This window comes from Elaeis guineensis, chromosome 1 (genome assembly GCF_000442705.2).
Source record: "Elaeis guineensis isolate ETL-2024a chromosome 1, EG11, whole genome shotgun sequence".
Taxonomy (NCBI): Eukaryota; Viridiplantae; Streptophyta; class Magnoliopsida; order Arecales; family Arecaceae; genus Elaeis; species Elaeis guineensis.
The window spans coordinates 29,603,634-29,630,240 of NC_025993.2; the positions used below are offsets into that span (position 1 = coordinate 29,603,634).

Below are 26,607 nucleotides of genomic sequence, written 5' to 3' on the forward strand. Positions count from 1 at the left end.
TTTCAAGCTTCAAATAAGAAGACCAAGTATGAAACCTTGTTCATCAGCTTCAAAATAGCAATGAAAATAAGAGTTCAGCCCCTGAGGGTTCATAATGACCCCTAGCTTGTGGTTGGTCAGGTGCAAGGTGAGTACAAAGCATGGGAGCCTCATATGATAAAGTACCTATAGAAAGTAAAAGACCTCACTTTTAGCTTCGCCATACTAAATTTTCAGCAAGTTTTGAGTTTCGAAAACACGAGGGCAGACCTCTTGTTAAAGCTTGCCACCCTTGGAGTCGCCAACCTGAGGAGAAGCTCATATGTGTAGACCTTAGAGTGCCCAAGCATTGAGGAGGCCCCGGTGATGCAAACAGATCCAGAGCAAGCTGGATGGATCCAATTGTCTAGTTTCTGCAAGACAGAGTGCTACCTACCAATCGAGAGGAAGTCAGAAAACTGAGGCACCTTGTGTTAGGATTCACTATCACATGGTGATAGATATGCATACAGAAATTTCAAAAATTCAAATACAACAGAAGAAAAATTTTAAAATAATTTTAAAACAATCAACATCATTCTAGAACAATCAGCAACATAACATTTCACCATTATGTCAGGACAATCTTGTGTCAGAATGATGTTCATTAGATCTAATCTAATCAAGAATACATAAAGATCATATCTCAGTTAAATTCAGGAATCATCATAACATACAAGACTAAAATTTATGCTAAAGTAGAGATCTGATTTTTACCTTTGTGCGGATAGATCTTCATCGTGATCTGATGATCTGTAGATATCTTCAAGATCCATTGAAATCATAATTCGATGATCTACAAATATCTCCAAGATCTATTGAAGCTGCACAAGCATCCAACTTCTACAGATATCCACATGAGGTAGATCTGATAAAGAGATCCCGATCTCACTGGAATGCTAGCTCTTTTGCAGAGATCGCTGCCTGGATTGTCGAATCAATTCCTCTTTTGATTCTCTTCTTAAGAGAACCAAATATATCTATTGTAGGAGAAAGAAATGGATCTAATCTGATTTTTTCTTCCCTATTTCTCTTCTCAAAAGAAACAGAAGAAGATCTAGCAAAGGAGGAATATGAGAGATCAAATCTCTTTTCTTTCCTTTCATCCAACTCTTGGATTAATCTGAAGCAGAAGAAGATGGAGAAGACTTCCAACTCTTGGATCAAGAGAAAAAGAGGCAAGGTGTCCATCATATGGATATTGAAAGAGCAAAAAGGAAAAAGAACAAGGCCTCCATCCCATGGAGGTTAGGAAGAAGAATAGATGAAGGGGGAGGCGTACAACCCTTGGAGCGCCCCTTCCTCCTTTTGCCCCTTCAAACCTTTCTCACATCCCCTCTTTTTCTTTTGTTTCTCACACCAAAAATTAGATAGGAGGTGTCCCTTATTTCTTATCTTATACCTAGGATAGATAAGATTAGATAAGAGTCTATACTTGCTTGGACTCCTTAAGTTAATCCCATGCTTCATCACATGAGGCGCCCATTTATTTCTCCATGCAAAAACAAAACACTGTAGCTCCTTTTGTACGTGAGACCTTGAGTGTGAGATCTGGAAAGAGTCCTTCTGTTAGTTAAAAATCTCTTACATTTAAAATCCCAGTTTAGCTTGAATCCAAATCCAAATTAGTTTAGGTTTCACAATAAATCAAGTACTTATTGAGTTAGTCTAAACCCTTTAGATCGATGAAATTCAATTTGATTTAAACTCAAATTAAATTTAAATTTAATTTGACTAAGACTCAACCCTATTATTTGATCAAATCAAATAATTAGCAACAATTACAATTAAGTCCTCTTATAACTCACTAATTCTTAGCAAGTCCTCCATATAACTTTTACATATAAGTCCAATCATCAATCAAATGATAATTGAATCCCTTTTACAATTCAAAATCATTATTTGACAATCTGATCAATCAGGACTTCTTTTATGTATGATCCCATAGATTTTATTCTATCTGGTAGTGAGATATATTTTGATCTCCATTAAAATATCATTGAAATTTTTTTCAATGGATTGGAATAATTCTAACTCACTCATCGAGAATTATTAATCATCAAAATAATTCTCGTTGGTTCTATAATCTATCAGTGACGTCTAGCAGTATGTAGTGATAATTCAGCAAAATAGAATGAATGAACCTTTACGTATAGTTACTGTATAATTCAATTCTTCTATCATGAGTCTCGACAAGATGGAGATTATAGAGAACTCATCAAATTTCTTTGTCTGTCATATATAAGATTTATTCGACTCGAGTTCATTTATGAAATCTCATAAAAATTTCATTCTATAATTCACTCTGCTTTGATCAAGATCTTCTGAACTTAGTCTCATAAATCACATAAAACTTTTCTTATCTACTAAGATCGATAGATCCCATCTAGGTGCACACCCCATTCCAACAATGAATCTACTGCAGCTAACATACATCTTAAGACTTTATATGGCTAGGAGATCAAGTTATGGTGTAGTCAAACTATAACAACCTTATTATGAACAGCCGAGACACTATAGGTCAAAAAACTACTTATACTACTACAACATCTAGAATGTCATTGACGAGTGAGCAGATATCCAAGTAACTTCTCGTATTGATTATGCTTAGTATCTTTATTCTTTAATAAATACCTGCACTCTCTCTTCAATATCTCCATACTGTAGACTCGAGACTCATCCACTCCTAAGAAAAGTAATCCGTGCACCAATCTATCTGGATCATTCATCATCCCCATGATGATCTTACGATCAGAAGTAATTTAAAAATTAATCATCAATGATATTTATCTCAAATTCTCAACTCTTGAGAATATATATTATCATCTTATTAATTTTTTAAATAATTCATGGATACATATCCTACATGAATGAAAATTAACTATCCTAATAATTAGGTCAAGTATGAAATTATATCCTAGAAAGAATTAATATGTCAATCTGATTGACTTCTAGGACATATATCTAACAATCTTCCACTTACACTGAAATCAATCTGCCATATACCTAAGCCCCATCTTCTCAAGATGTACTTTTGGTTCTTTGCTGGCAAGATGTCTAGTCAATAGGCCTGCCATATTTTCATGGGATCTACCTCTTGAGATAGTCATGAATAATTATCACTCTTATCTACTAGAAATTCTGGTGAGACCTAGGCTCCCTAGCTGAAACAATAGTGCCTATATTGTCGTAGTACAGTGTTATGGCATCTCATGATATTACATCCAATTCTACAACAAATCTTTTTTAATCAAAAAGCTTCCTTAGTTACCTTATAAGCAGTGACATTCTTTAGCTTCTGTAAAATCTACAATAATCGGTTCTTTGAAAACTTTTCAATTTATCGAATCGTCATTGCATAAGGAAACATCTTTTTAGATGTAGACTCTCTATCATCAATATTAGACATAAAGGCTGATATAGTGTATCCTTCTACCCTCAACTTTGATTCTTCTTAAAGATCTAGAAAAAATCTTTAGTCTTTCTCAAGTAGCTTAGGATGTTCTTCATAGCTATCCAATGATCTTAGTCTGGACTGAACCAATATTTGCTCGTGACACACACAACAAAGATATATCAGCTCATGTACATAGTATAGCATACATGAGGCTCTCATTAGCTGAAGCATAAAGGATCTAGCTTACTTTCTATATCTCCATAGATATAACCTACAGATTTTCTTAGAGAGATTAATCCAAAATTTCTTTTGGATTTTTCATACTGAACCTCTTCAGCACATTCTCTATATATATTTTTGTGAAGCTAGCATCCTGTTTAGATCTATCTCATAGACCTATATAAGATATTTCCTAAAGGTCTCTTATAGAGAATTTCTTTAGACAACTATATTCTAACCAAAAGTAGTATGGGAATAACATTCCCAATCAGAAGAATGTCACTACATACAATACAATGATAATAACAATACTCTTACTGACTTTCTTATAAACATATATTTTCTCCTCTTCCTTGATGATATCAAATGATTTGATACATCAAGTGTTTCAATTCTGAGATGTTTGCTTTAAAGATCTCTATCTTTACATTTCTTCTTTTTGTAAATTCATTTGAATCCATAGATACTATACCTATTGGTGGATCCACTAAGGTTCAGACTTGGATAGAATGCATCGAGTCAACTTTTGACTCCATTGCATTTAATCATTTCTTGAAATTGATATCTAATATTACCTCATTTTAAGTTTGGGATCATCTCCATATTTTCTATCTCCTATGAGGCACATTTCCTCAAAATCCTCTATTAGTATACACAAGTATCTATCAAAGGATGGGACACTCCATGAGGTGAAAGAGGAACTACATGTATTGACTTAATATGAATAGGTTCTATGACTCATTGCTCTTCATAGACTTTCTCTTTGAGCTCAATTTTTCTCTTACTATTTTTATCTTGGGTAAACTATTTGTCCAAGAACATAGCATATTGGGTTATAATCACATTGTGATCCTCTAGAAAGTAAAAGTAGTATTCCTAAACTCTTTAGGATACCTTAGAAATGAGCTTTCATAGACCTATCCTTTAATCTGTCTGCTTGCTATCGCTTGACAGGGGCCGAACATTCTCATCATGCCACATCTCATACGGCATGATAAGATAAACTTAGAGGAAACTATTCAGTATGTAAATTATAAAAGTTAAGCTTATCCCCAAAGAAATAAGGGAAGACTCAGTGATGCTCATAATGGATTGGACCATATCAAATAGGATCTCTTTCCTTCTCTCTGACATCTCATTGAATTGAGGTACATCAAGAAGATTCTATTATGAAACTATATCATTTTTCTTGAAATGGGTTAGAAACTCACACTAAGGTATACACCTCCTCGATCTCATCGAAGAACCTTAAAGATTTTCTAGTTCACTTCTTTACCTCCTATCTGAATTCTTTGAACTTTTCAAAGATTTTGGATTTGTGTCTTACACATATACCTATACCAAGAATAATTATCGATAAAAATAATAAAGTAAAGGTAACCACCTCTGGTTTGCACATCAAATGTGCTACACACATTATTGTATACCAGGATAAGTATCTCAGTGGTCTTCATCCCGTATCCTACAAAGAATAGTTTAGCCATTTTTTCTTGAAGGCAGAATCTACAAATCAAAAATGACTCGAGAGTTGATGAGTCTAAAAGCTTATATTATTTCAATTTGTTTATTCTGTTCTCTCCAATATGATCAAACCTGATGTAGCACATATACTTTAATTTTATATCATTTCTGAATCTCTCAAATCCTACAGCACTCACTATTTGCTGAGATATCAATATCGAGCAGACCCAACATACCTTATAAAGGCATGTTCTCTTTCTTTTCTTTAGGTTCACCAGGTATACAGGAAGTTCTTCTTAATGGCTGTCAATATTACAAAAGTCACCAGTCTTCTTAGGAGCTTCCTTTTTGAATTGCTCTCGGACTTATATTTCTTCACGGACTTCTACTTCTTTCAAGTAGACCTTCTCTTGAAAGTAGAAGCATGCTCCATAGTGAAAACCTTATCCCTTGAACTTTTTAAGGTTCCATCGGTAGTCACCAATATGTTCAACAATTTAACCAAGATGCAATCAATTTAATTCATGTAGTAGTTTATTATAAACTATCCATATAAATTAATAAGAGATTGTAGGATCAAATTCATTCACAATTTCTTATGCATGGTCAAGCTTCTCAAGCTCATCCAAGTCCTTTATCATTGTCAAACAATGATCATGAACTGATTGCTCTTTGATCAATTGTTGAATGATTTGGTAACATACATGTATCCTAGTCGTGAATTAGCTTCACCTTTCAGAACCTAAAATTATTTTAGATTCTTGAGTCAGTCTTTATAAGTTGTTCGGTTAGTCAATTGGTTTCTAATATATGAGCTAAAAAATTTGAAGCTAATTTTTATTATATTAAAGAGCAGATATTCTAGTTAGATATTTATACTTGATTGATAAATTTATTCTAGGATCTTTAAAAATAAATTTATCTTTCACTATTTTATTGAATCTCTTATACTCTTCAGATAGAGAAATGGAAGCCCTTCGCGACTAGAGTTTCAAATGGATACTGCGATCCCATTGATATACGTGCACCTTATCTGATAGATAGTGAGCCCAACCCCATCTCTATCTCGGAGTAATCATTTACTAATAGAGTGATTGCATGTTTCTGGTACAACTGAACCACTATGACTAATCGAGAATAATCAATACTAGTAGCACGCCCGCACATCTATAATGGTGGAAGACCATTAGACTTAATATTATGTGAGAAAATTTTAATTTAGATCTCATCGATCTAATTGTCTATGTGCATCCAATGTAAATCCACTATTACCATGGATCTACTCGAGAGATCTTGACTTGGTTCACCCTAAGATCCAAATCAAGATATAATTGCAACATGTGTAGTGAACTCACCACTAGGCATCCAAAAAAAATTTAATCGACTAAGTTGGCCGGTAAGTTCAAGATTGATGGAGGGCTCTCCGTGTATAAGCAATAGTCCTAATTAAATAACCACCAATCTATCACTTGTCTTAGACACGAATCGATCAATTGGTTTCAAATTGGTTCAGTCCATTGGTTTCCAATACCATAAATTATAAAATTGCAAGTCAATTCAGTGTGTATTTATGATATAATTCTACACTAAGGGTTTGTAGTGATTCATGGTAATCACTATATATATTCATGAAAAATATACCCATGACTATCGTATAGTCCTTATGTTCATGCTAGATGTCTTATGATTTTTACATCATCAATCTCTTTTCATCCTAGGACAATCTTGCAACATAAGGGCTTTCATCCTTATGTCAAGACAACCTTATTTCAGGATAATCTAAGATTGACATATAAAATTTTATTTTATGTTCAATCAAATTTTTAAAATTTGAAAAGTATCCATACATCATTGATTACATCAAGATTAATCTCTATCTATTAATATCATCTCATGCATAAGTATATAATAAAGATAAAATTCAGATCTAATTAAATTCAGATCACATAAAAATTAGATATAAAATTTTAGATGCATGAACATAAGAAATCAGATTTTTTAGATCTAAAAATAAAATTTCAAATCTTGAAAATCATCGCATGAATATCAACCAATCTGAAATTCAGATCTGAAAATAGATTTTCAGATCACAAAATTCATCACATGGATTTCAACTATTCAGATTTTCAGATTTGAAAATAGATTTTCAGATCTTGAAATTTATTTTCTTTTCATAATCATCCATAATTTCAGATCTAAAATAAATTTTTAGATCTGAAATCTTTTTCCTGAATGATTAAAATTTAAATTTTTCAGATTCAAAAATAATTTTCAGATCTAAAATCTAGATCTTAATCTTGCAATTATGAGATGACTCTGATACCACTGTTAGAATTCATTATCACATGACGACAGATATGCATGTAAAAATTTTAAAAACTAAAATACAGTAGAAGAAAAATTTTAAAATAATTTTAAAACAATCAACATCATTCTAAGACAATCATGCAACATAATGTTTCACCATTATACCAAGACAATCTTATGTTAAAATGATATTCATTAGATTTAATATAATCAAGCATACATAAAAATCATATCTCAATTAAATTAAGGCATCATCATAATATACAAGACTAAAATCTATGCTAAAGTAGAGATTTAATCTTTATTTTTGCATGGATAGATCTTCACTGTAATCTGATGATCCGTGGATATCTTCAAGATCTATTGAAGCTATGATCCGATGATCTATAGATGTCTCTAAGATCCATTGAAACCGAACAAGCATTCGGCCTCTACAAATATCCACCGAGGTAGATCTGATCAGGAGATCCTGATCTCACTGGGGTGTTAGCTTCCTTGCAGAGATTACTCCTTAGATTATCGAATCAATCCCTCTTTTAATTCTCTTCTTAAGAGAACCAAATAGATCTATCGTAGGAGGAAGAAATCAAATTTAATCTAATTTTTTCTTCCCTATTTCTCTCCTTAAGAGAAATAGAAGAAGATCTAGAGGAGGAATATGAGAGATCAAATCTCTCTTCTTTCCTTTCATCCAACTCTTGGATTAATCTAAAAAAGAAGGAGATGGAGAAGACATCCAACTCTTGGATCAAGAGAAAGAGAGGCAAGGTGTCCATCCTATGGATATTGGAAGAGAGAAAAGGGAGAGGAACAAGACCTCCATCCCATGGAGGTTAGGAAGAAGAATAGAGGAAGGGGGAGGCATACAACCCTTGGAGTGCCCCTTCCTCTTTTTTCCCCTTCAAACCTTTCTCACGTCCCCTCTTTTTCTTTTGTTTCTCATGGCAAAAATCAAATAGGAGGCATCCCTCATGTCTTATCTCATGCCTAGGATAGATAAGATTAGGTAAAAGTCCATACTTGCTTGGACTCCCAGAGTTAATCCCACGCCTCATCACATGAGGCGCCATTTATTTCTCCATGCAAAAATAAAATACTGTAGCTTCTTTTGTGTTGGGCGTGAGATCTGGAAGAGACCTTCTGTTAGTTAAAAATCTCTAATAGATAAAATACCAATTTGGTTTGAATCCAAATCCAAATTAGTTTAGGTTTTACAATAAGTCAAGTACTTATTGAGTTAGTCTGAACCCTTTAGACTAATAAAATTCAATTTGATTTAAACTCAAACCAAATCTAATCAAATCTAATCTAAATTTAATTTGACTAAGACTCAATCTTATTATTTGATCAAATCAAATAATTAGCAATAATTATAATTAAGTCCTCCTACAACTCATTTACTCTCAGCAAGTTCTTCATGTAACTTTTATATATAAGTCTAATTATCAATCTAACTAATAATTAAATCTTTTTTATGATTTAAAATTGCTATTTGATAATCTGATCAGTCATGACCTTTTTTGTTTGTGACCTCATAGGTTCTATTCTGTCTAGTAGTGAGATATATTTTGATCTCCATAAAAATATCATTAAAACTCCTTTCAATGAATTAAAATAATTCTAACTTACCAATCGAGAATTATTAATCATCAAAATAATTCTCATTAGTCCCACAATCCATCAGTAATACCTAGCAGCCTATAGTGGTAACCCAACAGAACAGAAAAAATAAATTTTTAGGTGTGGTTACCGTGTGATTCAGTTCTTCTATCATGAGTCTCAATAAGATAGAGTTTATGAAAAACTCATCAAACTTCTTCATCTATCATATATAAGATTTATCAACTCGAGTTCATTTGTGAAACTTCATGAAAACTCCTTTTTATGATTCACTCTGTCCTGACCAAGGTCTTCTGAACTCTGCCTCATAAATCACAAAAGATTTCTCCTTATCTACTAAGGTCGATAGATCCTATCTAGATATACACCCTATTCCTACAATAAATCTACTACAGTCAACATACACCTCAAGACTCCATATAACTAGGAGATCGAGTTATGGTGTAGTCAAACTACAGCAACCTCATTATGAATAGTCGAGACACCGAAGGTCAAAAAATCACTCACACTATTACAGTATCGAGAATGTCACTGATGAGTGGTAGACAACCAAGTGACTTCTTATTTTGGTCACGTTTAGTATATTTATTCTCTAACAAATATCTACACTCTTACTCCAGTATCTTCACACTGTAGTCTCGAGACTCGTCTACCCCTAAGAAAAGCTATCTGTGCATCAATCTATCTGGATCATTCATCGTTTTCGTGATACGATTAGAAATAATTTAAAAATTAACCATCATTGACACATGCCTCAAATTTTTGACTTTTAAGAATATGTGTCATCATCTTATTAATTTTCTGGATGATTCATGGATACATATCCTATATGAATAAAAATTAACAGTCTTAATTAATTAGGTCAAGTATAAAATTATATCCTAAAAAAAATTAATGTATCAGCTCAATTGACTTTTAGAGCATACATCTAACACCTTGCACCCCAATACTTGATATATAATGGAAAGTTGTATAAAAGATCATTCTTGTTGTCATTACTTTGGTGCCTCTGTCCCTTAAAGACGGACTATGCCCTCCATGAGGTCCATGAAAGAATTTGTGACAATCATCTGGGGAGCAAGGCACTTGCCTATAAAGTGCTCTGATAAGGTTATTTCTAGCCAAGCATGTAGAATGATACGTTCGATCTAGTGAGCAAGTATGACCAGTGCCAGAGGGACTCCAATATCCAACGTCGGCCATCAACCCCTCTAGCACCGATCTCAGTGCCTTAGCTTTTTATCTAATGGGGAATGGACATCTTCAGATCTTTTCCTATCGCAGCTGTACAGAAGAAGTTCTTTCTCGTTGCGATTGATTACTTCATAAATTGGGTGGAAGCAGAAGCACTAGCAACCATCATTAAAGCTAAAGTCCATGACTTTATGTGGAAATCTATCATTTGTCAGTTTGGCCTACCCTGAGCTATTGTCACAGATAACAGACGTCAATTTGATAATCTAAAGTTCACGAAATTCTGCAAGGACCTTAAAATCTTCCACTGCATGACTTTTGTAGCTCACCCTCAGACTAATGGTAAAGTCGAAGTGACCAACTGAACTCTATTACAAGGATTGAAAGTGAGGCTAGGTCAAGCTAAAGGGTATGGGTTAAAGAGCTTTACAACATGCTTTAGGCCTATCACACCATGCAATGGGTCCCTAATAGGAAAATACCTTTCAATCTAGCCTTCGAAACTGAGGCCATAATACCCCTTGAAATTGGCCTGCCCTCACTTCAGGTGGAGAAATTTGACAATGAAAGCAACTTGACCAGTCTAAGGGTAAATTTGGACCTACTGAAAGAAATTCGAGAATGAGCTCAAGTTCGGCTGGCAAGTTACTAGTAAAAGATAGCTCGGAACTATAACTCAAGAGTCAAGGGTAAAGCCTTCTGGTAGGAGACCTCGTCCTATGAAAAGCTGAAGTTTCTCGTCCGATAGAGCAGAAAAAACGTGCATCAAACTAGGAAGGCCCATGCTACATCGATGAAGTGGGGTGATCAAGGACATATTGACTTCGTCGACTAGATGGAGCTTCAATTGTCCGAACCTGGAACTCCAACAATCTACATATTTATTATCCTTAGATTATAATTTTTATGAAATGGTGAAAAAAATTCTTATTTTGTAGATCTCAACACCTTCCCAAAGTTTGCTAAGTGGTGCTCCTCACCCATGGACTAGTGAGCATAATCCATATCTCTAAAGTATGTCAAATAGTGCTCTTCATCCACGAACGAGTTGAGCATAACTTATGTCTTCGACGATTCACCAAGCGGTGCTCCTCATCCATGGATGAGCTGAGCATAACCTGCGACTCTGATGATTTGCCAAGCGACTCTTTTCATCCACGGATGAGCTGAATATAACTCATGACTCTGATGATTCATCAAGCAGCACTTCTCGTCTACGGACAAGCTGAGCATAACCCACAACTCCGATGATTCACTAAGCTGAGCATAACCTGTGACTCCAATGATTCACCAAGCGGCGCTCCTTGTCCACGAATGAGCTGAGTGTAACTTGTGACTCCGATAATTTGCCAAGCAGTGCTCCTCATCTACGGACAAGCTGAGTATAACCCATGACATCAGTATCTGCCAAACGGTCCATCTCGTCCGTGGATGAGCTGAGTGGAGTCCGTGTCTCCAATATTCTCCAAAGAACATTCCTTGCCTACAAATGGACTGAACGACAACCATGACTATGACCCAACTCCTAGTCCTTGTACAGCTCAACCAGATGCTGAGCCCCAAGGTTAATAGTTCAATATTAGTAACTTTTACTTCATCTTCGGATAAAAATCTACCTAGGCCAGAAGATTTGTTTGGTAATCCTAAAGATCCAATCTCTAGAACTCGAGGTTCATTACTAGAAACAAAAAGAGAAAAGAATGTGATATGAAAGGTAAGTTTGCATTAAAAATAAAATTCTATACAACTTTTAGATCGGCCTTAGATAAAAATGCCTAAGTTGAAGCCGAAGAAGACAAAATAGGTCGACCACCAAGTTAGCTCGGACACAACCGAGCTTGAGTACAGAAGAAAAAGAAGAGGTCTCAAGCATTGGCGGGTGCTTCAAGCTCTAGAAGCATGATCACCATGAGAGGATGGGTGGACGCCATGTCTTCGGCCACCTAGCCTTCATCGCACCCTAGATCGGTCTCTGCCTTAGCTTGTGCCTCCTCCTCCATGATGACCTTGGCCAGCTCTTTCTCCTCATCATTCGACTCTAGTGGCCCAAGGTCAAGATCAGAGAAGTGACTCTAGACTTTCAGCTTGAAGTTTGTGAGTCCCTGTAGGTAGGACTCCAAGGCAAACTCTAGTTTGATCATCCAAAATTCATCTGTAAAGAGAAATACCTCGACCGCGGTAGCCTTCTCAGAAACCAACTTCTTCTCCCATTGGCTCACCGTGATGCTTAGACCCTTTGAAAGATGGGCCTCAACGTTACTTTGAGCCTTTGTAACCATGGCTTCCAAGGTTTTGATCTTGGCATTCAAGGAGCGGACCTCCTCCTCAACCACTACCTTTGCAGCCAAAGCCTCATCTGGTCTCTTGGAAGACTGAGAAGCCTTGGCCTCAGCCTCGGCCGCCTACTCCTCGGCCTCTTTAGAATCTGGCCGAGCTTCTTTCGGAACATTGATGAAATGATCTACAAGGTGGACGAGCTAAGGACAAGAAGAGATCAATAAAGAAGAAGAAGAAAGCTCGAGGGAGAAGAAACACCGACTCGAAGGAGAGAATCATATGAATCTTTGATGTGGAAATCAGGACCTGCACCAAGAATCTTGACGTCGGCCAGCATTATCACGGCCCAAAGAAGGTCATGGGCAATGCGGTTGTCTCTAGATCCCAACCTCTGCTCTCAAACTTCTTGCCCCGATCAAGCTGACGGCCTTGAAGACACTTCGATGGGGAAGTCGGCATGTTGTGAGGACATGTGCACCTAAATCCTTGGAGTTGTAGCGCCTTGGTGCGATGATGAGGCCGAGAACCAAGCAATTGACTCCCCCAGAGCAACTGACTTGAGGGGTTGGATGAGTTGAATGCTAGATGAGGCCCCCTTCCTTGGAGGACCTCGAGCTAGAGTTTGCGAACCACCACCACTTCAGTTCGGCCCCGTTTTGGAGCGGGGGCCATAGCCGAAGACTTCTTCCTCTTTGTAGTGCAGTGGAGGGCTTCGATGTCCTTGGGCCTTATCTCTAAAAAATGCAAGAGTTAGCCAAGAGAAAGTAGAGGAGGAACACTCGAGTGTACAACCAACTTACTTTGAAGATCGATCGAACTCAACCCAACTTTGTGCAAAGTCTCCTTGGAAAGGAGCCTAGGAAGCAAGAGAGTGAAGCAGCTGAAGATGAGCTTCAATGCCTCCTCCTCAATATCAAAGAGAATTGAAGTCTTAATCACCGACCTTCGAGGTCGATCCCATGATGTATCAAAGTCTCAGGATTACTCGATCAAGACAAAAAAGTATCACTCCTTCCAGCTGTGTATCGAGGAAGGAGCACCTCGAAAAAGGTATCGCCTCTTCTGAGGAGAGGCATACTACCATCCGACCTCTTTAAGGTGCTTTTTTAATGTGAAGCACGCCTTGAAGAGGCAAAATGTCTACTCTATCCTGAGGAGAAAACAGTTAGTTAAAAAGACTATAATCGAACACCATGAGTTCGGCACCACGTAGCATGAGGTTATTTGCTATCTGTTAAGTAATTCTACATTAAAGAGGTAACCTAAGTCCCGCCTTAAGGGACTCTTCATAGAGCCCAATCCGACCTCATGTAGGAAGAGCTATCCAATCTTCAAAATCGACAACCTCCCCAGTCCGAACCCCAGAGTGATTTGGTACCTAAGCTGTAAAACATCTAAATCCTCTTAGGTAAAGGTAGAGGCCATTCAAAAGAGGCCGAAATTGGGTAATTCTCTTACCTCGGACTCATCCGAGGAATGACTGACATCAGATGTAGGATCCACACCCTCCAGGTTATCATCCGAAGTCCAAGTGGACAAAGATGAACTCGACATACTCATTCCTAGGACTGAGAAGAGAACGGAAGACTAACCTAAAGAAAGGAGGTGGCCGAGTAGACTCAAGGATCGAAGTACGGGGTTGACTGATGGAGCTCGATTACGATCGAGGAAGATTACAGACGCTGGTAGTGATCATTGAAGTTAGCTGGAAATCACCCAAGCAACCCTCTCGTCTTCCTTAGAGTAGTAAAACAATAAAAATAAGATGACCTAGGGCTAGCAATGCCTACTTATAGGAGCTCGGACGGCTTCGATCTAATGACAGTTCACCTCCTGCCGTTGATGTGCGCCAAATGGCAGCTCCCTATTGGCCAGAGCAAAGTCCACACGGATCCAAAAATTCAATGATTTAGATGGAAAAACCAACCTACCAATGACGTCGATCCTCGACATGTGTTGATAAATAAAGATAGCTTCGTGCAACAACTTGACAAAATCGACCTCGATCTCAAATTTATACTCTCTTCGATCAATCTCATGAGAGCTCATACTCGAAAATAGAAACATCTATTGTGAATCTCTACCTCAGCTTTGACCAATTATATCTTTGACACCAACCCAAGATCAGACTTTATCGAGTACGAAAACCGTTTCTAGCCAGCCTGACGCCAGATATGCACCTAAAAACTAAAACAAGTCCGCAAGAGACACTTGAGATATTTTAGATCAGCCCAAGCTAACCTCCAGCTAAAATATGCAATTCTCTTTATTCACAGAATACATTCTATTTTGAACTCTGAAACCTTTAGATAAGGAAGAATATCTTTGATTAAATCATACCCCGCATAAAAATAACTATCACCAACTTAATACATAATAATCGAAAATCAACTAAACTCCAAGACGTACTACTCTAATTCCTTCTCTATTTCCAAAACATACTACTCTAATTCCTCCTCTATAAATAGAGAGACATAGAAACCCCCAAGATAAACTTTCACAAATCATCCTCTCCTTTTTGTTCTCTATCTCCTAATTTGAGTATTGAAAAATCCTCACTTGAAAATCCTCCGATGAGACTTTTTTATAGATTTTGGGCCAGACCTCAAAAGTCACCCCTGCATCGCTTCTTCACCTCGGCCATCTGATCTCAAGCATAGAAATTGACAGCAACAATATGCATGGCAGAAAATGTGAATTACTCAAACTGAATCCACAACACGTATCATCCAAAGGTAGAGCATCGACTTAGCTATCATATTGAGCAACGTAAATTGTATAGGCACGAGAAGCAAATGAAAAACTGAGCTTTACATGCCCATTATCGTACAGCGATTGAGAGTTAACGATAGGGCACCGGAAGGACAAGCAAATGCTTCTGACGTAGAAATGCATGAGGCTATGTAATTATTTTTGTTTTACAAAAATTATGTCTCAAATTTTGAAAATGAAACAACTGACAAAAATGATAATTTCCCAGAATGGTATTAGGCATCGAAACAGAGTCTTGCATTTTTACAACTCAACCCTTCTCCAGGTCAGAGATCCTCGAATTTAAGCAAGAAATAAACCACTTACCTGAGAATTTACAAAGAAAAGATCATATTGGAAAGGTTTACTCATTAGAAATCATTTATAACATGGTAACCTGATACAGCAGCTGACAAACCAAATATTTACCTTCAAGATGAACTGAGTATTTTCCTTGGCTTGACATTGTTGGATGTGAGCTTCTAGTTTAACAGTCCATGTAAACAGAAAAAGATATTTGTAATATGACCCATAAGAATGTAGCTGAGTTCTACCACAGAATTATGAGAAGACAGCCTGCAAGCAGAGGTGATCAACAGACCTGATGTAAGCAATACCTACATCAACACCTATTCACCAGCAAAACTCATACACAAGAGTTAAGTGCAGAAATTACTAGTAAATCTCAAGTCAATACTCATTTTTGAATGTAAAAAAAGATATAAGTGCAGAAATTAGTAATAAATGATGTTCCCAATTAAGTGCAGCAGAAGTCAAATTGATGTGTACATGTTGACAATCAGAAATGGAACAAATATTTGATGATAATATGTCAACAAAATGTCCGTTGGAAAACAAATACCAATTTGAGATGTAAGGAACCCCATGATCATAATCAGAGATGTTTCAACTGAACTAAATATATACCTCCATCCTGACATCCTCTCTGGAATTGCTGTGAGGATCTGAGCAATGAGGCAAGATTGGGCAGCCTGAAATGTAATTCAGATGATTGCCAGTCATCATTGAATATTCAGTCCAACCATTCTGCAAGGGGATTTGAATTCATCAACAAGTTCTACAACCTGATATGCAAGCACGCCATGAAGGATTAATGTCAGGTGGCGTAATCGTCAGTTCCTCAAATCTGATGCTACAGTCAACTCCAATAACATGTCATTATGATAGAAATGTATTTTGGAATCTCAAAATTAAGTTTACTTCACATACATTTCATACAATGGAAAAAAAAATTAACAAGAAAAAAAGTAGATACCAACATATCAATTCATTCTGTCTTCATGACAACGAATCAATTTTGGTATCCTAATCTACGTTCTCTCACTCATCTTGCTACTAACCTCAGCTTTTGCAATGTGTATCAAAAACATGATTGCTAGAGAAGTTGACAGAATTAGCATCAAGAAAACACTGTTCCATCCCCTAGTTGAAATATACCCTGTAAGTAAAGGTCCCAAAGCTGCCCCAACAGAACCTGTACCATCAATAATGGCTGTTACAGTAGCTAATGCTCGTGAATTGCCTTTAATCATGTCCTGAGTACCCAAATCAGCTGCAACAGCTGTGGTAATAAGCGAATATGGGCCATTCACAAAATAGCCGGAAAGAAACATTAATCCGATGTTGAGGTGCATTGATATGCTTCCGTACATTCGATAAAGAATAAGTGATGGAATTGAAAACAAAAGGAATAGAACTGAAGTCAGAGCACGAACACCAAGACTATCCGAAATGAATCCTGCTGAAATGCCACCAAAAACCCCTCCAATGTCAAATATTGTTGAAAGGATTCCCGCAGTTTTGTGTGATAAGTGCTTGCCAGCAACAGCTACAACACCAACAAGCAGTTCAACATAAATTACCATTATAATATTCTGTAAATAGTTTTGTCATATGATTTTAGGAGCCGTGCAAAGTAATATTTTGTTCTAGCTGCTTGTCAATAGCACTTTCAAAATCATTAAAGCATGTAAGGTGGTGAGATTCCAGCACATTTGAGTATGGTGAATGCATACATGCAGCAAATCTGAAAGGATATCTAAGCAGCAGAGGTCGAAGTAGAGAATCCTTTCATTCAAAAGATTGAAGCCAGTCAAACCAGTTATATTAGCATTTAATGAAAGATTAGGATAAAATTGACATTATTTCTTTTGACTTACTACAAAGTATTATATTGCTTGCAACTTCATCTAGTACTCTTATATGCAGCACAAAACAATCATAAACTATTTTTGATTCCAGAATTCCATAAACATAACCAAAATTTCTTATTCCTTTTAATCTCTTCATTTCATATTATTTCAAGTTGCTATAAATTTAATCCTGTAAAGCAGAGGGAATTACACTTAGTTACTCCTTAATTAACAAGTAATACTGGAAAACTTTTAATTCTTAAGTAGAAACTTGACCTATCCTCACCTCCTGATAGTCTCCATTCCTTGCCATCCTATTTTAAGGGCCAGTTTGGCAACATTCCTCCAGATCCATCGGGTCCAACAAGCTCCTCTCTGAATCCAGAGAGGCAAAGTATCTAGCCTGAACCTAACTAGAAAGGCTTAGCTGACCCGAAGTCAACCAATGGGACTTTTTTTTTTTCAAAAAAAAAAAGGTAGAAACTATCCAACTAGCTCACTTTGCCTTCAGCTCTGTACCATGCCCCAAACAATCTGATCGACACCGTGTACAGAAGTCATTGCCTAGTATCCATGTATCTTAAGACCAATCACTTTTGTTGCTTGTGAATCTATCTCACATCACCGTCATCCGTAGTCCTACATTACACAGCCTTGAGAAAGTTACATTAAGGCTCAGCTAGGTTCTTTGTTCCATAGTGCATATTCATATCTTGTCTCATTTTGACTTTTCATAACTTAAGGACCACTAGCAATCCGCATTGTGGTTAATTATCTGCTGGTGGTCATCTCCAATCACCCACCTGCAAATATGGAACATGAGCTGTTTGTCTCGTTGTAACACCACATCATGCCACTTTCCATATCCCCACTTAACATTCTTAGCAAACTTACTTTAGTACCAGGCAACCTTGTTGGCTAGCTCACCTGACAGTCAGCTTGCAATTGTTAGCTTATTCAATGTAGGATCCTGCATGGTTGATGGAACCATCACTCTAGAGATCTCTAGACCACCAACATTGTAGCTCATAGTTCCTAGCCTTGATTGTACACCACTTGTTGCAGCATGTACTTTTGTTTTAGCAGTCACCTTTACAGTCCATGATTGCCTCCAAGACAGCTAATCGAGGTTCAAATAGATTCATGTAATGCCAGTGTCAGTCAGTGATACCTTGATATCAGCATTGCAGAACTTTGTTGCTCCAACTCATGATAACACTTGTCCTTTCATATGTTCATGGCTCCTCACTTTCTTGATTGTTCTGAGTCCCTTGAGCCTATTGTATGATTTTACACATGAACAACCCTTAATTAGTCATGTTAATAATTTGGCTACCATGCTGAGCGCTCTGCATCTCTTTCCTTCCTGTCACCAAAAACACAAGTACATATGCATGCATGGCCACTCTTAACTAGTTATTACATAATTTGCTTAGTATACTGACGATTCTCTGTTTCTCCTTTTCTAGCAGCAGATAACCCACTTAATTCATGATTGATTTATTTTTAACAGCAAACTCCAAATGTATAATTTACCTTGAGTATTGAGGACTATGATTCTCAAACATATGTTTAGTAACTAGATATTGATATAATACTTCATTTTAACTACAAACATGGAATATATGTACATAATCCAAATACACTGCAACCTTAAGTCATTGACATACTCATTCTGGGATGAGCTTTGCAGGTGTATATATATGCACAGCCAAATAAGAAATTACAATCGCCCAAACTTGCTCCTCCGGTTGCAAATAACATAAAAGAATTAAATGAATTTGAACAAATCCAAAAACTTGTGCATGACATCTAAGGGATTCTAAAAATCAAGCTAAAAGGTCAAACCTGTTGCACTACATAATAAGATCAACTTCCACTCACTAAGCCCATGTTGTTACATAGCACCCAAAAAATAAAATAAAACAAAAAGCCCAGCATAATCAACCTTTTCGCATAAAGCTTGTGAAAGCATGCTTCAGATGCATTCACTTCCCTAGGGTGATTCAGTCATAGTTGGGTGAACATGTACAACCATGTCACATATATCAAAATCTTATGACCATAGAAATAACTATAACCATCCAGTCTTGTTGGGTTTGGCTTGATAAGCAAAAACACATCTGATATTAAATATTGATTTGTTACAACTGCGTCTCTAACAAAGACTACATAGTAACTTGAATATTGCATACCTTTTCCTATCCCATCTTATCTATGGTTTTAAACTTTGTTTTTTGTTGAGGTCTATTAGATGATGCAAGATGCAGGCAGTATTCATGATGACTTGATGAATAGTGTTAATTCTAATCATTATACCTGTTATAATTATTATACCTTCATCTTTACTTTGTAAGAAAGAAATTCTCAGCTGCAACATTAAAGATCCTAATCTAAGCTAGTAGGTCTAGATTCTGATATGTTCCATTGAAATTAAAGAATTTTGCTCACAAAGGAGTTGAAGGGGGACATAGGATTAAGGGTATCCAGGCTAAAAGCATGAAACGGCACCACACAAAATGTGTCCCACTTTGCTTTATCAAGATTCTAATTGGCAAAGTTTGTGGCATGTGGATTTTCTAGACATCTGAATGTTGGATTGACTCGATTGATAGAAAGTCAAGGGGGTGATGGACAGAAAACCAAGGGGTGAGGTAGTATGAGAATGATGCAAGACAGTACCATGCCATTACACTTATCTCTTAATTAAGAGTCCAGCAGATTGTAAAAGTTATTGAGGTCAAGTTTTAAAAACTATGTTGCAGTTTTGCCCAAACTCAATCAGTTTCAAATTTGATAACTTAATTTAAAATTATAAAAATTCTAAAAGACTCAATTAGAGAAGAAAAATCTGAGAAAACCAAAAAAAAGGGAAATTTATCTAAAAATAAACTATACGACTTCTTTTGAAAATATACAATATTGTTTAGGAACATTATGAGTACACTAAAGTTGTTTCAGAAAATGAATAAAACTCATCTTTTGTCTGAAAATAGGATGTTAATAGATCATGTTTAGAGAGTACTATATTATATTCCTATTCGATGACATCCAACATATAACAACCTAATGTCTATGAGGTTCGAGTTCTAGGACAACCGAACCTCTATAAAAATTTTGCTTGTCCTCTGAATCTCTTTGAAACCTAACATCATGGTCCTTCCAGATCTTCTAAAGACCCACAAAATCTAAATTTTCAGTTCAGAGAAAATTCAATCTAACATTCAAACAAATGAATAAAATGGCAAAAGTTGACATAAATAGCCACTATGTATAAATTTGGTCCTGTAAGTTTGGCTGAGAATTTGAAACCAACCCAAGATTTGGATTAGTTCCAAAAGGAAATAAAAATCTTCTGCTCTTGGATTCCAGCTTTACAGTGCTCATTTTTGAGAAACAAATAACAATTTTTTCAAAATCATAATTCATTTGACATTTACAAAGAATCAATAGAATCACTAGAAAGGTGTAAGCGACAAGGTTAAGTGCTAGGGTCAATGATAATATCTTGGAAAACAAAAGTGCCATGTTATAGGAAAATGAATAACTGAGGTATTTCAACAGCTCAAAAGTCTATCTTCACTGAATATAAACAGGAAGCAAAGTAGATTTATGTATTCAAAGGATCCACAAATAGCTAATGACATCAATAATTGGAATTTCTTCTAATCCGTTCTAAATTGATAAAATTTAGTAGAATATGACCATGTTAGCCATGATGATATGAAAATTTTTATCCATATAAATGATCTCCTATTGCCTACTTTGATTTGCTCAGCATTTGCACAAGAAGAACCTACATTCCCCTCTCTACTTTCTTTGGGGACAGTTATTTTTCCTACAGATCCTGTAGTGGAAGAACAAAAGGGAAGGACCAGCTGCAGATTTAGATGCAAGAGAGGCATATTGATAAAAAAAGTCATCTTTAACATTTTATGACAGTATCCTTTTTTTTTTTTTTTTATCATGAAGGTATCCTATTTTTTGGTCAAAAGTTGGGAACATATAAGAAACTCTATGGTCATCATCCTTAGATATTTTAAGTGTATCTCTGATTTGAAGGTAAACTCAGAAATGACCGTTTGGTGGGTATTATTAGGTTGGACTAGAATCCATTGAGGATAGGGGATTGAGACTCACCCAAAACCAAGATATGCTTCTTAATTTATTTCTTTATAAAAATAAACTAGTTTTAGATTTTAGAGATACAGATGCCTTGAATAATAATCATAGACTTCTTTCTAGAAATCTAGAATTATAGATCATCACTGACAATATGTTGATTGCAATTGATATATATTTTGCATGGATTCTAGTAATTTTCCATGAAAATCAAATTTACATAACCCATTTATACATTAAAAAAATAAGTTCCAAATTCACACTAAAAATTGGGTTTGATCAACTTCCAATTTATTTTTGGAATGAAGTTTGAGATCAATCACAGCTTGTTCCTTATTTGATTAATCCTAATTGAACCTATTTTTGAAGTGAGCCAATTATCTTAATAACCTTAAATCAAGCCAAAATCAGTCCAAGCTTGATTCACACTTGGTTCAAGCTTGATAAAATTGAACATGATTTTAACAATGTAAATAATCAAGCAATTGATCTTAGTCACAGATCATAAATTTAGAAAAAGAAAATATTGAGTGTACTATCAAATGTATTATGAAACATATATTATAACCCCAATGTCGAGCCTTGTCCGGCCAGCTTGACTAAGCTGGGTTTTTAGAGGCTTGGCTTAAAATTACTTCAGAGTCTAAGGACAATGGACTGTCGGACTTATATTGGGACTCATACCGGCCGGCGATCAGTTGGGTATGATACGTGTATGTATCATGCCATACGGGGACATAACAAACTAATGAGAGGGAGGGAGAGCGGGAGAACGAAAGAGAGGAAGGGAGGGACGAGGAGAGGGAGAGGGGGAGGGGCTTACCTAGGCATCGGTTGGCATCGAAAAGTGAGAAAGATGAGCGATCAAGCAAATGAAACAAGTGACTAAGTGAGCAAGATGAGCAACCAATGCACACAGTGGAGCTTCGAAAGTCCAATCATGGTGGAGGAAGAGGGTAAGAATTAAAGGTCGGAGGGCATTGAAGGTGGCTTTAAAGGACCGAACCATCCCGACCACCCGAATGGTTTTGGTTATTGACTAGTTCAGTTTGGTACAACATTAACCATCCGATACAGGACAATTCGGCATACCTTACTGAGGACCAAGGTCAAGCCCACCCACTTCATTTGAAGCAAGCCTAACTGAGCCTTGTATGTGAGCAAAGCTCAAGCCAAACTCGAGCTATACAGCCCTAGTGGGCCTTATATACTATAGATTGTCTTGATTTTAACTTTGTATCAGATATCGCATAAAATAAGTATTTATCTTTGTTATGTCTAAATCCAACGAAAAAGAATGTATGGGACATAGTTATAGATACATAATACAGAGAATCAAGGAATATTCAAGATGGTCTAGAGTAGAATATAAAAATGGGAAAGCAAGGTCAGCCTGCATGGCTGCATATCAAGGCATTTGGTAATGTATCAAAGGATGCACATCGGTAAAGGCCAAGACTCCTTTATGGTGCCAATAACCTACTGGCATGCTATTTACCATAAAATTTGATACTAAAGGAGGATATAATCTTAGATGGTAGGATCATTGGAGGTTGGTTGATTTACATAATAAACTTCAACATCATCTTGGTGGTAGAACAAACCCATAAGCACCTTATTATTCAACTTTCTTACATGCAAAATTTATGTATGTAAAATGCCTGACAATGTGCATTAAAAACTTAACAAAAATGCAACAAGAATATCTTTAGGGTCCGTTTTTAGGAGGGTAAATAACTTACCTAGGAATCTCTATTTTCTTGGATGAGTGTTTCCTAGGCACCATTTAGACAAGAAAATAGTTTACCCATATTCTTTTATATATCGAAAAATGACTCTGGAATATATTATTTATATTCTTTCGCATTACTACTTTCTTGGGGTAAGTTGCTAAATTCTATCTATATTTTTCATAATACTCTTTATTATATAAATATATCTATTATATATTATAATATATATAAATTATATATAATTTAATATATTATAATATAATATTTTTTACTATAATATTATATATTATTATATTATATTATATTATGATAGATTATCTTATAATAATAGATTAATTATAGTAAAATAATAATATATTATATTAGAAAAATAATACAATTATATTATATTATTATATAATATTATATTATCATAATAATATAATATATTATAATATTATAATAACATACTATATTGTTATAAAAATATACCATATTAGTCGTTTAATACATCATAGTATATAATATAATATAAATAATATAGTTCATTTTACTATAATATTATGTATTATAATATACTATATTATATTATATTATATAGCATATATAAAGGCCAGCTATTGAATGAGGTATTTTCACTCGTAATATATTATATAATATTATCATATATTATATTATAATAGAAGGTTATATTATAATAATAGATTAATTATAATAAAATAATAATATATTATATTAGAATAATAATATAGTGTATAATATTATATAATAATATAAAATTATATTAGTTTATCAAAATAATATAATATAATACAATATTATAATAACATAATATTATTATAAATGAATATTGTATTTGTATAATAACATATGATTTTATGATAATATATATTATATTATATATCAATACTATATTATTATATTATTATTATATAGTTAGGAATATTTTAAGAATGAAATGAAAAACTTATTTTTTTAGTTGATGGAAAAATGACTTACCCACCTTCTAAATGGATAAGACTTTTTTTCCAGTAAATAAATGCTATCTATGGAAAAATAACTTACCCATCTAGAGAAGCATAAGAATATGGATAAGTTAGTCAATGAAAAAGTTGACGAACTTTCCTATGATATTTACCACCAAAGAGTAGAACCTTACAGAGAGATGAGAGACAAAAGGATTCCAGCTTCCATGAGGAAAATTATCTTGTTAATGAGAATATAGATTGTTCAAAATAAGATAACTAAGATAAAGGAGATTTAAGAGTTATAACCTTGAAAACCAACATAAAGTAGAGCTTCAGAAATAATGGTGGGAAGTACCAAACATTTTAAAGAAATGATGCAAGAATTACATGCATTCAACATCATGCAAACACCTCAAGACATTCCAACACATAACCTCCTCTGTTTGGATGAAGGGTGCAATTCACAAGCAATAACCCAGTTTGCAACAATAATATAAAGCTTAAAACATGGGTAATGAGTAAAATTTATGTCTAGTATAAAAGGAAGAGAGTGGGAGTTTGCTTACAATTGATCCAAAAAGAGTTAATGAAATTGCTCATTTGCATTGCCTCCAATTGTATTTCAGAAACGATGGGGGTTGGTAAAACATGAACTTATTCCAAGTTTTAACTCACAGTATTTTTGGTTGCATGAAAACTACCTAGAGAGCTAATGTTGCCTGGAAAATTAATTTTTTGATTTGTTTGCTTCGACAGAAAATTGAAAAATTTGGAAAGCTTAAATCTAGATTTTAGATGACCTTTCCTCTTCCATGAAAAGTATTTACTTTTCTTTTCCTTTCAATCATTTTCCTTGCACCTTATTAATCAGAACAGCCTATCTTCCTTCTTAACTACTTGACAACAAACATTTTCAGCATACCATGTCATGAGGGAAAAATATAAGAGTCAACTGGAAGTTCTAACTACAACTACTAAGAATCATGAACAATGTAGCTAATTGTTCAAACAGCTCAGATTAATCTCAAAAAAAAATTATAAGAAGAGTTAGGCATTTTGACATACCATTTTGCCGAATGTAAAATGGCAACCAATAGAGGAAAGTGTATGCCACAAGCTTGGAGAAGAAAAGGCAGAAAGCGTAGGGCGCCACGCTGGGCAGCCTCCATGCCTCCAAGAAACCAATGGCTGCTTTTGAGTCCAAATCAGCTTCTTTTGAGTCCAGACCGGAATTTTCCTCTGATTCAAGAAGACCAACATCTTCCCCATCTGTCTCATCGGCGCTTTCCACCACTCCATTACCGGCATCATTCATCTCAATATCCATGGCCGGAGATTCAAAACCCAGATCTCTTGGATCCACCACCAAGAACGCAAAAACAAATGCGCCGACGACGATGATGAGAACACCTGGCAGCACGAACGACCACCCCCACCCGAACTCGAGGACCGAGGAAGCCACCACGGAGCCGAGGATGTTCCCCACCGACGTGTTGGAGGTCCAAACCCCCATGATAAGCCCCCGCTTCGACTTCCCAAACCAATTCCCGACCACAGCGACGACGCAGGGCCACCCGATCGACTGGAAGAGGCCGCTGACGATCTGGACGGCGAGGAAGAAGGCAAGTCGGTGGATGCCCCACCAGTAGCCCATTCCGAAGGCGGCAGTAGAGACGCCGCTGCCGAGCATGCCAAAGGCGAGGAAGCGGCGGAGGTCGATCCGGTCGCCGACGTGGCCGGCGAGGAACATGCCGGCGGAGTAGGAGGAGAGGAAGGCGAGGTCGAGCTCGCCCAGGCGATGGGGGCCGTGGGGACCGTCGAAGGGAGGCCATCCGGCATCGGCGGCGGCAGCGGAGGAGTTGGAGGCGGCGACCTCGGGGCCGAGGACGGATTTGACGATGGAGGGGGGCTTGCGGGAGGCGTGGAAGGTGGCGTAGGCGGAGAAGGTGAGGAGTAGGACGGAGATCTGGTGGCAGAGAAGGCTACGCCGCCGCGTGGACTGTGGCACTGGTGTTAGGGTTTCCATTGGAGAAACCCTAGATCCGGCGGTGGCTCTTCGGGCATGGAGGGAAGGACGAAGACTTTTCCTGTCAACCGCGAGAAGAAGCGGAATTAATTAATCGACCGAAAGAATCTTGTCGTCGATTCGAACAGCGGTCAATTTGGGTTAAGCGGTACTTTGATACTGGTATTAGTAGCTCCTTAATTTCAGACGATACACATCAGTACCCATACCCGTATTTAATTACCCGCCGCGCTCATGCACGACTGCAAGCGGACGAGGCGGGGTTCAAATCGCCTAAATATTTTCTTCGAGGACGAGTTAAATCAACCACGCATGTGGGAGCAGTTGGTCGCGCATCGTTAATCCCATCTTCTACATCCGCAATTTGAATCCGTGGAAGTCG

General features: G+C 36.3%; 1 protein-coding gene across 7 annotated transcripts; it reads right to left on the minus strand.

Moving 5' to 3' along the window:
• Positions 1 to 15,377: 15,377 nt before the first annotated feature.
• Positions 15,378 to 26,401, minus strand: LOC105032277 (putative glycerol-3-phosphate transporter 5). 7 transcript variants are annotated; one of them, XM_010906679.4, is made up of 5 exons: positions 25,265 to 26,401; positions 16,606 to 17,093; positions 16,172 to 16,329; positions 15,674 to 15,735; positions 15,378 to 15,571 (listed from the first exon to the last, which is right to left on the minus strand). In XM_010906679.4, exons 1-3 carry the CDS (start codon positions 26,223 to 26,225, stop codon positions 16,267 to 16,269), a joined length of 1,512 nt encoding a protein of 503 aa, XP_010904981.1. In that variant the 5' UTR covers positions 26,226 to 26,401; the 3' UTR covers positions 15,378 to 15,571; positions 15,674 to 15,735; positions 16,172 to 16,266. The 7 variants fall into 7 exon arrangements, with proteins under 7 accessions (XP_010904981.1, XP_010904978.1, XP_010904979.1 ...); XM_010906676.4 differs by having other exon boundaries at positions 15,674 to 15,820; XM_010906677.4 differs by having other exon boundaries at positions 15,674 to 15,845.
• Positions 26,402 to 26,607: the final 206 nt, after the last annotated feature.